Genomic DNA, 15,250 nt, shown 5'->3' on the forward strand with positions numbered 1-15,250 from the left:
TGGGGTGTGATAAGTAAAAGTTGGGGTGCCAACAGCAGCCCTTTAATCCTCTCTTGTTAATCTTATTTCTACAATTGTGATGTCTAAGAGGTTTAAAAAAAAAAAAAAACTCATTATTGCACGAGCGAGCGCACGCAAAAGATATACACGTCAGGTAAATAAATAAATATTGAGATCAGCCAAAAACTAAAAAGAAGATATAAACCATGTAACAATGAGTAAAGATCACGACTCACAATCACGACTACAGAAATTTTCGTTAATTTAAAACTTTGGAAAAGTTATTGTCAAATTACCATTGTTCAACTAGAATGTGTGTGCAGACACATTAAACTGTTTCCATCTATTGCCCTCTTAAACAAATTGGACTGAATGAGATCAAACCCCCACTTTCAACCAAAACTCTGAACTATTTGAATAGAGAAGAAAGTGTACCTTTCGATTTCTTTATAAATCAACCGATTCTGTTGCTGACAGTTTGATAAAGGGATCTAAGCTGGGTGTTCCATTTATCAATCGCAGCAAATTTTTTCATACCCTTTGATCTGCATTATAAGGGAATTTACAAAAACATAATATAATTAATAAGGTTAATGATTGGACGTGTTAATGGGATTAGATAAGAGAATTTAACTAAAGAAAAAAGAAAAAAAAAAATGGCTGACCTGTCACCACGCTCCAACAGCCGATTCACTTGATCAATGTGGCCTTGGATACGGTTATCCAAAATTAGTGAGACAAGTAGCTGCTCGACATCATTCTCTGGCACATTGAGCTCCTGAATATCAATTGGTTCAGTTTTTTATTATTATTATTATTATAAAAAAAATAAAAAAATTGATAGGTTTAACTGTGAAGGAGGGGTTTTGATCCCAGGTAGGGCTGGCAATGGGTCGGATGAAGCTATTTCCATATCCTATCCAAATCTATATCCGACTTTTTACCCACTTATGCTAAGGATATTCATATCCAGCTATTTTCAAAGGATATTTGTATCTGACTTGTACACAAATTTCAAGCGGCTATCCAAGTCGTGTGTATATATATACATCATTGTGAAGAAGATGGAAAAACCTTAATTTTGAGTTATACATATATTTTATTTTGAATTTACTGTATTAAACATTGGATAAATGGAATTCGGGTTGGATAAGACGCATATCCATATCCGATCTTAATAATATTCGGATAAAAATAATTGCGGATAAGTTTTACCCAAATTCTTAATCGGATAAAAAATTTGTACCCATACCCGAATAACTCGGGCAAGCGGATATTATTCGATCCATTGCCAGTCCTAATCCCAGGCCTGTTTGATGAATACCACCTCATCATGTGGCACCTTCACAGTAAAATCAAGACTGGAACTCACAGAGACCTTTAGATGCAACCAAAGGATAATTCTTCGAAAAGGGAATAAAAAATAATTATTATTCAGTGAAAATGAAGGACGAGGATATTGACATGTGAAAGGATTCATCACTGAAACACTAAAAAAAAAAAAAACACAAGTCCTTTACTGGCCTTCTATAAGGAGGGATCACCAACTAGATAAGAAAAAAAAATGTGAGAAACAGAAAGATCTAATCATAACGAACTTTTTGGAGATCAGATTACTGGAATAAAATCAAAATAACGAACATGATTTTTATGAATCTAAAAAGTGTGCAATACAGCAGAAGGAACCATAATAAAATAAGGAAATAAAGATTATAAAGTAAATAGGTCGCCGCAAAGAAATAGAGTTTAAAAAAAAGTCGTGATTTTCTGACGCCCCCTCTGACATTCACTCCCTGACGTGGCATGGACTAGAACCACAGACCTTTTTCCTCGAGATACACAACTGCACATTCTCATAAATATGTGCATTGGTGTATCCGAAGGAAAAAGATCTATGATTCTAGCACATGCCATGTGCCCATAAGTCAGAGGGGGGTGTCAGAAAATCATTATTCTAAAAAAAATTAGATACACCACCTTTGATATGAAGGGGATCCGGATTCTTGTATAAGGTTTGATAAGCTTGAGCAATACTTGGGTTCTGATATTCTTCAACAAATCTTCGATGTAATTTCGGATGAATGGATCATCCATAATTGTCCTTCTATTACACTGGAAAAAACAACAGTTTTGAAAAGTAGACCACATGAGAATGGAAACAAAGAAAAGAAAAGTCAAAATAACAGAAAGAGCAATGGCATCAGGGATTTGATAAGAATCAAACCTTAAGGATTTTCTCAAACTCCAATATCTCGTTCCGTTGATATGCGGCTATCAGATTTGTCATGGCCAAGATCTCTGGATCATTTTTGTATCTGCAAAATGGCAAAAACTGGTATTCCAAAGAAGCAAACTAACTTTCAAATATAGTTTTTTTTTTTTTTTTTTTAAACTCATAAAGAACTTACGGTTTTGCTTCCTGCCCATCGAATGGGTTCACTTCAGATTCCATTAGCATGTTTGCCAGAACCAAATATCTTCCATACAAGGCAGCATAAAGATAGTGACAAATGAGGAAAGGAGATTAATGATTCGATATAACAAATTAACAATTTTATAAGGAAAAAACATATTAAAAAGAGATGCTAGGAAGGAACACAAAGATGTTTTACCCCCACTCAACACCATCATCATCTTTGCCATACTACTAGAGGGGGAAAAAAAACTCACTAACCAACACATAGTTCTAAATTCTTGAATAGGAAAATTTGCAACTGTATGAACCGGTTAGCAATCAACTTTCCGTCTTTTAAGGGGGTGACAAACGTGAAGCTGCACCTTTGCGTTATTCCTAGCATTCCCCATTTTATTTTTTCTTTATGGGTACACTAGAATTTGCCTGTGCTGCATCCTCTTTGGGGTGAAGGGGGTAAAAGAGGGCAAATAATAAAATTAGAGGGGTATTATTAAAAAATCTTTGGGTTATTAAGGGGGTAAAAGAGGAGAAATAAAAAAGTTGGAGGGGTATTATAAAGAAAGGGGGGAGAAGAGGAAAGACAATAAGACGGAGGGGTAATATTGGAAAAAGGTAGCAGAAGAAAGAGAATGAAGTTGGGGAGAGGGTATTTTTGGAAAAAGGAAGAAAGAGAAAAGGTAAAACATGTCCTTGAGATACATTGTTTATAGGTATAAATCTTGAGACAAAGAGAGGGACCCACCAGTGTGTTTTGCTATATATATAATCTCTTATGTACAAGGGCTGCAACTGAACAATGCTATGCTACAAAATTATAAAAAGGAAGGTGTTTTCGACCATACTTCAGACATTGGATACGCCGCTGGTTCCCGGCTTCATCATAGTTCTTAAAAGCTTCAAAGAAATCCGTGGCCGCCTCCGCCCATTGACGCTCTGCCATATGCATTTTCCCTCCACATTCGTGAATTATACCCATGATTCGTGGATGGGGAATAGCAGATTTGATTGAAAGTGCTTTCTGATATAATTGCTGCAATTAATCTGTACTATCAGAAAACTCGGCTGATACACTGTATATAGGAAAAAATGGTAAACAAAAAATAACAGAAAAGCCAGAACCAATTCAACAGATAGATTTAGAGAGCTGCTATCGGCACCCCAACTTTAACTTATTACACTCTAATTAAATGAAGAAAAAAAAGTGAATAGTTGAGAATAAATTAAACTGGGGGTGCCAATAGAAGCTCTCTCGTATTTTATTTTTTTGCTAGATTTCTATTTTTTGGTTTTAGGATTTTATATGAATCTAATCATAATTTTAGACAACTACTGAAATTGTTTGAACAAGTGTTATAATGCTTTGTAATTTCGAGATTATAATTTGAGCCAAACCTTCATAATATTTGAAGAGTGTGTTCTAATCTTTAATTTGGGTGTGATTAATTATATAAGATATTGGGGTGTAATAAGTAAAAAATCGGGGTGCCGATAGCAGCTCTCTAGATTTATTGTGCAAACAGGGAAAAGCTTTTGATTGAGCTTCAAAGAAATGGCATGATTTCCCTGAGGAGAGAGTCGATTATTGGACAGCAATGAGGATGATGGATAACTTATCTTCTCTAATATTCAGTAAACTGGTTAGATAGAGCACTATCACAAGGATCATAAGCTCAATTAAAGAAATTATATATATAATTAGAGACAAATGCTGATTTTCATTAATGAGGGGACCATGGGTCCCGTCCACACCAATTTTCCCTTCTAGAGAAATACTCATCCTTGAGTTTTAATCACGGCAAAGGTTTAAATGCCTTGTATCAATGGGTGACAGGAATATTGTTACTAAAAAGTTCCAATCAGGCAAACATACGATGTCAAGTAGAAACATATCACCCTAGTTTTAAATCAATGACATGGATAAATCACTACATGATGACTTACCTTGAGTTTTTTGTTATTCTTGGTTTCGGTGTACATTTGAATCTCGATTGCATAGACCTCCAAAAGTTGTGTTCCTTTCTTTTGATCATCTGTACCATCTTCCCTTCTACAAGCTTTGTGAAGTTCCTTCAAGATCTAAATGTACCAAGAAATTATTACATTGATTGATATTATATACTAATGTGAGAATTTGCTGAATGTAATGTCTGACGCAACAATACACCTTATTCATTCGCCCGTATTCACCCATGTCGAACCAAATCTTGCAAAGCTTTAGATTTGTCTTAAACCATAATCTCTGCAGAACAAGAGGGCAATATATCAGATTTTAACATTTGACACAATGATGGCTGATCCAGGATAAATTTCTGACCTCATTCTTTGCCTCTTCAAGGGCTATCAGTGTGGTCTGATAAAACTCTTGCAGAAGACCAAAGTTCTGGCTAGCTGATCCAGAAACAAAATCCATTATGTTGCTTATACATTTCTCACTGTAATTGCGTGTCACGGCTGATTTAATGTATGTTAACATCACCCTATAAGCTTCCATCATCTCTTTAAACTTCCCTAATCGGTAATAGAGCTTAACTGTTTGCTTTAGAGCTTTGAATCCCCTGATGAAATGGACAAAGTATGTTAATCTGTTAGACAACTGAGGATGAATACGTTGGTAAATGCAACTGTAGAAAAATTGAGGTAAACAAATGTACAAGGAAACTCGAGAAAACTGTGTGAGGAAGAACTCAAAATGGAAGTAATTGAGACAATGGAGTTGGAACAATCTGATAAAAGCAAAAAAATGTGAAGTAAAGCAACAAGTAACAAGCCCACCTATTACTCTCGGTAACCATATCTTGAAAATTTCAACAAGTAGCCACATTTACATACATAACTATATATCATGCCATAATCATCTATACCCTTTACTAAATACTAGGGTTGCCAACATGAATCCAATTTAGCCACTGAATTATAGCGAGATTCATATCCTAGGTCAAGTTATGTCTTTAGATGTTTTCTTAATACCACAATCCATGTCATGTTCGGTCTTCCTCAGGGCACATAATATATACATAAAACTATGTAACATTACAATAATTTTAATACAATTTTGGGTCTAGATGGTAGAATGCATCTATCGTTTGGTACCACATAGAAGGGGACGAGAAGTTACACTATAAGTTCTGCACATATTACAAGAACACAATTAATGGAAAATGAATTTAGTAGAAATATGCCTTTTCTAGGTACTGGATTTATAAATTCATTGTCGATAACCAAAAATTACAAATTAAGCATTGCACAAGGAAACCAATAATATGGAAATGGTCGTTTCCTTCATCTTTTGAATCATTTACAGTTAACCTTGTGCAGCAAACTTGGCTTTTTTAAAAACTTACCACTCTGCCTTTTCTGGTTCCATGCGGACTACTTCAGAAAAACCAGCAAGTGCTCCTTCTGGATCAGATTCAACCAGACCTGTAGAAAGGAAGACCAATAACGCCTATAAGAAACTGAATTCTGAAGACAGATGCAGGTACCAAAAGCTGAAGCACAAAACAGTTATAAATATATGAGACAACAGGCATTGATTAAAATGGATGAATTTGTAGGAAAAGAGTTCCATTATATCAAACCCATATCTTGTGCAACACAAATAAAAAACAAAATGAAAAATCATGTTCGCAATCGTTATATTTTCTGGGCAATATTTGACAGAATATCTATTGAAAAAAATAAAAAACAAGTATAGAATAAAAGTGATTGCCTAGTTTGCCCCCATATAAACCACCAAAACTATAAACCTCTAGAATTACCTTTAGAATTGTAGTATTGGTTCTCAATGTCAACATCCTGCTCCTCAGGTTCCTCCTCTGAGTACTCGAAACCATAATCCTCCATATCTGCATCTACATACACCAACACCAATGTTCCATACAGCGTAAAATAATTTCAATTTTTCAGATCAAGAAAAATGGACAGAAACCAAATGAATCAACATGTATATATAAGCGAAATATAGTCTTTGAGCACAGCATACGGACATAAGGCTGGTATGGAGAAGGTTGGGACCCAAAATTAAATGGGTCAAACATTAGAGATCAAAAGGCCTGAATCCTGACTCACTGCATTCTGCATTTGTTCTTAAGGATGGAAATCTTGTCTGAATGGTGAGACTCTTAAATAAATTGGGTCCAGTTCGGGCGACTCATGAGAAAACACATGATCTCAACCTTATAAACATAAAATCCAACGCTAGGGATTTATACGTATTCAGAAAACACAAATCTCGAGGATAAATCCCAACCATTGGATTTCATGTTTACACGGTTGGGATCATGTGTTTTTTCCATGAGTCGATGGATCCCAACCCATAGAAATTAAAAACCTCATTCTTAAATCATTAGATTTCATTGAAGAAATGGACACAAATAAGCCCAACTAACAATTATGTATTATATATATATATATATATATATACACACATGGTTTTAAGTCTCAGTTTTATGTCATGAAAAAGACCGAGTTATCTCAGACAAGTCAACACGTCTTGGACAAGTTATCTCAGTTTCAGACGAGACAATAGAGTTTCATCTGAAAAAATAAATCTAGAAAAAAAAATATATGGAGTTTCATATTCCATTTTCCAAAAACAACATCTGAAAAACTAATTCTGAAAGAGGGGGGGATACAATATTGATCTCCCTCGACATAAAAAAAAACAGATTCGTCTTCTTCAACACATGTGACTTTTGGCTGATTTCTTCTTTTTTATTAACTTTTTCATTTTAATTTCAAACCCATCTTTCTCTCAAACACACACAGGATTCTTTTGTTGTTTTTCTGATTATCTCCATGTCTCCGCATCATCTTCTTTTTTGCTCTCCACATCTCTACACCGGTTTCCTCTTCTAACACTAGATAGTTTATTTATTTATTTATTACAAAGAGGATTTATCTTGTGAGTTATCTCATATCTCAAATGATATTATGTGAAGAATGATTCACATCTATCATCTCAGTCTTGGACAAGATTTAAAACCAGAGTCGTGCTGGAGTGAGGATATGTTATTTGGTATATTTAGGATATATGGTTATGTTATTTAGTAGTTTAGGAGTCTAGCTGCTAATTAGGTATGTTATTATTTTAGGATTCTTACTATTTTACTAATATAGGAAGTTTTATTAAATTAGGAGTCTAATATTTGTACGTTGGAGTCAAAATCCTTCCTTCATATATATATTGGAGGATGTAATACGTTTTTTGCATGCAATCAATAAAAATAAATTAATTAATTTGGAGGAAGATCCCCCTTGAAGTGAATCAAAATTGTCTATAGGATCTAGGATCCTATCATCATGTTAGGATACGTTATTTTAGTATACTTAGGATATAAGGCTATGTTATTTAGTAGTTTAGGAGTCTAGCTGCTAATTAGGTATTTTATTATTTTAGGATTCTTTCTATTTTACTAATTTAAGAGGTTTTATTAAATTAAAAGTCTAATATTGGTACGTTGGAGTCAAAATCCTTCCTTTATATATTTTATTGGAGGCAAGGTATTAAATTTTGATTTTGATGTATAGAAATGGAAATATTTCGATGAATGTGGAAATGAATACATTTTTTGGAAATGACAGAAATATTGATGAAATTTTCATTAACCCTGTAGGAAATGATAAAATAGGCATTAAAACACACTCATTAAGTCATCAAAATACAATAAACTACCATATGAAGTGAGAAATTGAATATCAACAACATTTTGCTACACATATGCACATGTATTGAGAGGCTGACAGTGGAAATAAGAATAATAATGTTGCATTAACTACATACAACTTAATATGTAAGACATTAAAATGAAGAAACTATTAAGTATCGCATTCATGTGTAATTATATTTCTTTTATTTTTTGAATAAGTATGAATAAATTGCTAATGTATCCAACTAATTGAAACATGGTTGATTGTATGTGTGCTTATATAAACATACTAATATGCTTAGAATAGATTAAAATAAGATGATATATATAACTAACTAATCATAATTCATTTATATTAACGGATGAACGTTCTGTGCAATTTTTATTATTAAATACTATATGTAATTTACAAGTTCTTCCTAAAAGCAATTATAAGTTTTTTTTTTTAAAGGAAATATTTCGATCGAAATTTACTTTTATCGAAATATTTCCACCTAAATATTGCATTTTTATACCTAAAAAATGATACTTTCGGCCGAAATTAACTATTTATCGAAATATTTCACAAAAATGAACAGTGATTTCCACCGAAATATATACAAAAATAAATTGTCAGTTAAATTTCGTGTCGGAACTTGTGGAAATGGAAATATTTGGTATATTTCGTGGAAATATGTCGAAATTTAATACTATGATTGGAGGATGTAACACGCTTTTGGGAAGCAATCAATAAAAATTAATTAATTAATTTGGAAGAAGATCCCCCTTGAAGTGGATCAAAATTGTCTATAGGATCTAGGATCCTAACATCTGGTATCAAAGCAAAAGATCTTGGTGTCAAAGATGGTGACTGTTAAGGAGTTGAGTGAGAGAATCGACTCGTTTGAACCTCGGTTTGATCAAATAAACACTGATATTCATAAGTCGAAAGAAGGGATGCGGGCGATTCAAACCACCCTGCAGCGTTTGGTTGCAAATCAACTACCAATTCAGGAAGTACCACGCGCTCCTGCTAATGTACAACAAAGAGTAGAAAATCAACGTGGTGGCATACCAATACAAGGTCGTCCGCTTCGTATTGATTTTTCAAGGTATGATGGATATGATTCGAAAGGCTGGATTTTTCGGACTGAACAATATCAACAATTGAACGGCTTGCCCATTGAACAAATGGTTTCCTTGGCCTCGATTCACCTAACTGGAGACGCTATAGCATGCTATCGTTGGATGATTTGTTCGATTGAGTTAATATCATGGACCCAATTCACTCAGGTGCTATGCTCTAGCTTTGGCTCTTGAGAGTTCGCGGATCTAGGTGCGACATTATCTAAACTCAAACAAACTAATACGGTTCATGAATTGCAGGGCCTATTTGAAAATCTTGTGAATCGAGTTACCGATTTACCTGAATCGTTTTTAATTAGTTGTTTTGTCTCGGACTTACGTGATGACATACGTGCTGGAGTTCAGTTATTTAGACATGGTTCACTAACCGAAGCATTCGACTTGGCTATTTACCAAGAAGAAACAATTGAGGTAACCCAAGATTTTTCATTGTGCCGTGCAGCACCTCTTGAGCCAACGGCACCTTCTGGACTTCCTCCTATTAATCAACTTTCCCCGACAGAGAAAGCAGAACGGCGATCGAAAGGTCTTTGCTTCAATTGCAACGAACTTTTCAAATCAAGACATCATTGCAAGAAACCTCAACTACTCATTTCGGAGACCGATGCGAACACGCTTAAGGACGAAGTTGCTTTTGAAAAAAATTTAACTTGAAGACAAGTCGTTTTAAAGGGGGGATGGATGTTAATATACATTATTTTAGTATACTTAGGATATATGGCTATGTTATTTAATAGTTTAGGAGTCTAACTGCTAATTAGATATTTTATTATTTTAGGATTCTTTCTATTTTACTAATTTAGGAACTTATATTAAATTAGGAGTCTAATATTTGTACGTTCGAGTCAAAATCATTCCTTTATATATATTGAAGGATGTAATACATTTTTGGGAAGCAATCAATAAAAATAAATTAATTAATTTGGAGGAAGATCCCCCTTGAAGTGGATCAAAACTGTCTATAGGATTTAGGTCACTTCAGCATTATTCTTAAAACCATGGTTGTACATGTTGAGGATTTACAATCCTACGGACTTGACCTAAAATCCACAATAGGGTGTCTATCAAATAAGCCAGGGAAATTAAAATAATTAACAAATTGTTCTTCGTGTAGAATTCTAGTCTTCGAGATGTGTAAAGGTTCAAAACCCTAAATCACAAGTGAATTTGAGATATAATGCCCACAAATTACAACACGAATCCATCAACAAGAACCGCAAAACAACAAATTAACTAAAAAACAATTTTAAAAAAAAAAAAAACAGATAGCGTCGATGCATCACTATAATCGGAAAAAACAATTCACACATCGAATTAAAAAAATCAACAAAATACGAAATTGCAGAAACCCTAGATTTCACTGAAGCTGTGAAGAAACAACGTAAAAGTGAACAAAAGAGAAAAATAGTGCTCACCAGAACCCATGATTGGTTAACAGAGCTTCAATTAGAAGATTTGAAGAAGAAATCGGCGATCATATAGAAGAGATTACGATTGATTTGCAGTAATAATGGCGGGAAGAGAGAGAGAGTGAGTGAGAGAGATTAAAACCCCATTTTAATTTTTTGTTTTTTAGGGATTTTCGGTGAGACAGAGACATGGACATTTGAGAAACGGGTCAGGACGGGTACGCTTTTGGAACGGATCAATCAAATTTTAAAGGCCGGGGTCTTGGTTAACCCTAACCCAACTTGTAATAAGCATATGGGTTTGTTCAGATCCGATTCGATAATATGTGGATTATTCTGGAACCGACTAAATGTCTTATTGGATCATCCGATCATGCTCCCGTTAATAATCGGGTCTGAAGTATATAAAGATAGATTCTATTGGCACATCAAATTTTACTTATAACACATCAATCCTTTTTGAAAAAAAAAATCCCAAAACATGTACAACTTTTGCAAAAATTCTAATTCAGGTACACTATTCATTTTAATTCTCAAAACATGTTTTCGAGTGAGTTCGTTGGTAGGTATTCTAATTTAAAATGACAATCTCGTTGATAAAAAAAAAAATGACGAACTCTCTGGTAAATTTAAAGAACAAATATCCTTGATTTTAAAGTGACGATCTCGATGATAAATTTAAAGACATATATCCTTACTTTTTAACGACAAGATCATTGGTAATTAATTATTAGTGAGTTTGTTATTTTTTTTTTATCAACGAGATCGTCACTTTAAATTGAAATACTTAAAAATGAGCTTACTTGAAAACATGTTTTGAGAATTAAAATGATCAGTTTACTCAGGGGTGGAGCCATGATTTTCTTGCAATGGGGGCAATTATAGTTAATTGTATAGTTGAAGAACTTGAAGATAAATGGTTTTAAAGAGAAATTCAGAGGTTTTTGATTAGAAGTTGAAGAAAATGATATTTAGGTCATTTTCAAGTAGTATATGAGAAGGCCCGATCAAGAGCCAATGTCATCAACAAAAAATTGAAGGGGAGGGGAGGGGGCGGATTGGACAGAGGTGAGGGTGTGGGGGCAAATGACGAGAGAGGTGAGGGAGTGGGGACAAATGGGGCATGCAATTAGTTGAAAATATAGGGATGTCTCAAAGTTCTATGGGGGCAATTGCCCCCACCAATTCCGTCCTTGAGTTTATTGATCTCGAAATTTCGTCATAGTAAGCACAAGCAATGATATTTGCCCATTAATATGCTACACCAAAGAAAGAAAATAATAAAAACATCAATCATGATTTTCTGACGCCCCCTCTGGCATACTCCTCCAAATACTCTCTGACGTGGCATGGGTTAGAACCATAGATGTTTTCCTCGGGATATATAATTGTACAGCCATGGTTCTAGCATATACCACGTTTAGGAGCGTATGGGGGCATCAAAAAATCATTATTCTAAAAACAAAGATACCCATATCATCAACTATGATTTCCTTTTTTTAAAAACAAAATAAATAAAAGGAAAAAAAAACCTAAAATCAAGCATCCAATTCAAAAAAATAAATTATCTTTGTTAATTTCTTGCAATCTTTCAACATCTTAGGGTTTCAATATCAATTTTCATGATTTCTTCTTTGTTGAGTAATTGTACAAGGAAAACAGACTAATATATCGAGAGACTTCAATTTGGTTCTTCAATGACAGAGTTGGGGTTTGGAAATAATTCAAAAAGAGAAAGCTTCGAAAAAAGTCGGCAAAAGTTTATAAAGTTCGAAAAACTTTGAATAAATAAAAAATAAAAATATTTTTTTTAACTATAAAAGATGTAATGTAATAAACATGTATTTTATATATTAAATGATACTTAAGATTTCATGTGCTTCTAGCCCTTTTTAATTGAAAAATTAATTATTTTATTATATAATAACATTAACATAGATGGTTTTTTTCCTTTAAAAATAAAATAAAATCAGAATTTCTATATAAAATCTAGAGGGCTGTGGTGTTGGATTGCTAAAGTGGTGACTCATGTTGCCCAACAATTCTTAGTAAGATTTGAAATCTTACTAAGTTAGTCAGGCTAGCTTGACTCATGACCCAATTTTGAAGCACGTAGACAATCTCAAACCCCACAAAGCAAGTAATTCTAAATATCATCTCATCCTCACTTTCTACATATCACGAGGCAAAATTAGGGATATAACCTAGGCGGGTTGGAGGGTCGGTCAACTCAAGTTGAAGAACCTCAACTCAACCATCAGGCTAGAGCTTATTAACCCAAAATCAGGTTGGGCTCATTGAGCAAACCTAATTTTATTTGATCAACACATTAATTTTATTTTATATCTTAAAAAATAAATATAATTTAAAAAAATAAAATCACCAGTAAATAAATTTGCACACAACCTCCAAATCCATTAATTTTTATATTATAATTTTTTCTCTTAATTTTACAAATATATTTAAAAAGAGAAAATTAATATTTAAAAAAAATATATTTATATGTAAAAATATAGCATCAGGTTCTGATTGAGTCAGATTGAGATTTCTTAGTCCAAGGTCAACTCATTTTCAATATGACCCAAGCCAGGCTCTCCCATCAATCGGGTTGAGTCCGGATGACTTTGGGTTAACCCGCCCAATTTTGCATAAAATCTCCCTTTTTTTTTTTTTTTTTTTTTCTTTTTACAAGATTGATTTTGATGATTCGTAATATGGGTTTTGTTTAAATAGTTAATTTAACTGGTTTTGGTTTTGATTTTTTAATTTTGTTTCTAAAATTTAGACAGATTTTTTATTTTCTTTGTCATGTTATATAATGCTTTGGTTGTCTGAAATGGAAAGATATTCTTAAAAGATTTCCTTAAAAAAACGTATCTTAGAAAACCGTCCGAATCTCTAGGAAATCTATGTTTTCCCACCATCATGTAAGAAAGTCGTTGGACACACTCTGTCCAACAACTTTTTTTTTTATCGTTCCAACGAACAAGAGCCGTGGATATACATATAAACTGATCCTTAAAGACTCAAAAAGAAGGGTATTTACGTCATTTCAAAATAGAAAGATATGAGAATATTAGAGAATATTTTTTATGAGCTGGAAATGATTAGATCAACGGTCACAATTATATCAAGATCGTTGTTTATTAGAAGCAACTTAACATTAAAATAGTAACTTTTTTCTGATTTGAAATCTTTACATAACAGTAAGTTTTTAATTATCTTTTATATTTAAATATGACTTCTCCAATGTCAAAGAGTTTACTAAAAAGGTATTAAAGTTTCTTCTCTTCTGCTTTGCTCCTCTAAGACAAAGTTCATTAAAACTAAGGTTAGTTCATTAATGTCTCTCTCTCTCTCTCTCTCTCTCTCTATCTCTCTCACTCACACACACATATGTCCATTGGACGGCTGAGATGGAGAGAGAAGTTTTATAGGGATCAGTACTTATGCAATCTCTTCCCATCTCAGCATTTCATCATCATGGTTTTAAAATTTGGTTTCGCGTCTCGTCTTGTCTCATCCAGGCCCGATATCGAATCGTCTCGGATGAGTTTTCCAATATGTTTGAGACGTCTTCTTTAAAAAATTGAACGTGACTTGTGCATTTGTATCGTTCAGCCCTAATACCAACTTAATTCAGACGATACGTCTCGGTCTCGAACGAGTTTTGAAGTCATATTCATCACGGTTCAACTTGTGTCTAAGAAGCTTGATTCCTAGGGATCACTAAAAACCCAATTCTTATCCCTAGGAAACTTGATAGAAATTCTTTAATGGATGAAATTTTTTTGTGGGTTTTTAAGTAAATCTTGGAATTATGGAAAATTTTATGTTTTAGATAGATAAGAGGTTAAAATTTTATGTTTTTCTAGAGATTAGTATTTGTTTTCTAATTTTTATTAATAAAAATTTAATAATCGTTTTCTAGGCATTAGAGATAATTTTCTAGGGTTTATTTTGTTTGGAATCTCTAGAAACATTCTCCAATCCCAACTCTTTGTTGTAATAATTTTAGAGAGTTACTATTACCACACCAACTATGTACAATTCTTTGTTCATCTATAACTAGGGCTGTCAATGGGTGCTTATCAGTTTGAATTAAGTAATATTTGAATCAAAATCTAAAATTTTTATATGATATCCGAATTTGAATCCAATTATCCTATCAGATATCGAATAATATCTGATTAGAATTCGAATAATTTGTATATATAAAAAACATAATTTTTCCTTATCCAATTGATTTTTCATTATTAATTTTTTTTTATTATATATTATTTTATTTGTATAATAAATAAAATAAAATAAAATAATATATATTATATATTATTTAGAATCGGATTCCAAATGTTATTATCCGAAGCTGTATCCGATAATGATCCAAATATATAAATTATCTGAATTTGAATCCGATATCCAAATTTTTTGGATAATATCCGATTTTTCGATATTGAATTAGAATTTTCAACTATCCATTGACACCCTTATCTATTACATAAGAATTGATGTGTTAATAGTAAAATTTGTTGTGGTAATAGGAACTCTCTTTATTAAGAGGTTTTTTTTAATGAATTAAATATTAATTTTATTTATTTTTATTTATTTTTATTTATTTATTATTTTTTTAAATTTTGTTGTAGAACAAGAAG

At 32.9% G+C, this 15,250-nt stretch overlaps 1 protein-coding gene across 1 annotated transcript; it reads right to left on the bottom strand.

Moving 5' to 3' along the window:
- Positions 1–187: 187 nt before the first annotated feature.
- LOC147383769 (COP9 signalosome complex subunit 2) lies at positions 188–10,766 on the bottom strand. Its single transcript, XM_086425665.1, has 12 exons — positions 10,605–10,766; positions 6,175–6,267; positions 5,758–5,836; positions 4,731–4,971; positions 4,581–4,655; positions 4,358–4,492; positions 3,259–3,446; positions 2,409–2,477; positions 2,225–2,315; positions 1,978–2,112; positions 666–778; positions 188–545 (listed from the first exon to the last, which is right to left on the bottom strand). The coding sequence occupies exons 1-12, from the start codon at positions 10,612–10,614 to the stop codon at positions 455–457; spliced, it is 1,320 nt and encodes a 439-aa protein (XP_086281791.1). The 5' UTR covers positions 10,615–10,766; the 3' UTR covers positions 188–454.
- Positions 10,767–15,250: the final 4,484 nt, after the last annotated feature.

The sequence above is a fragment of the Akebia trifoliata genome, chromosome 15 (assembly GCF_017979445.1).
Source record: "Akebia trifoliata isolate Shusen 1 chromosome 15, ASM1797944v1, whole genome shotgun sequence".
NCBI lineage: Eukaryota > Viridiplantae > Streptophyta > Magnoliopsida > Ranunculales > Lardizabalaceae > Akebia > Akebia trifoliata.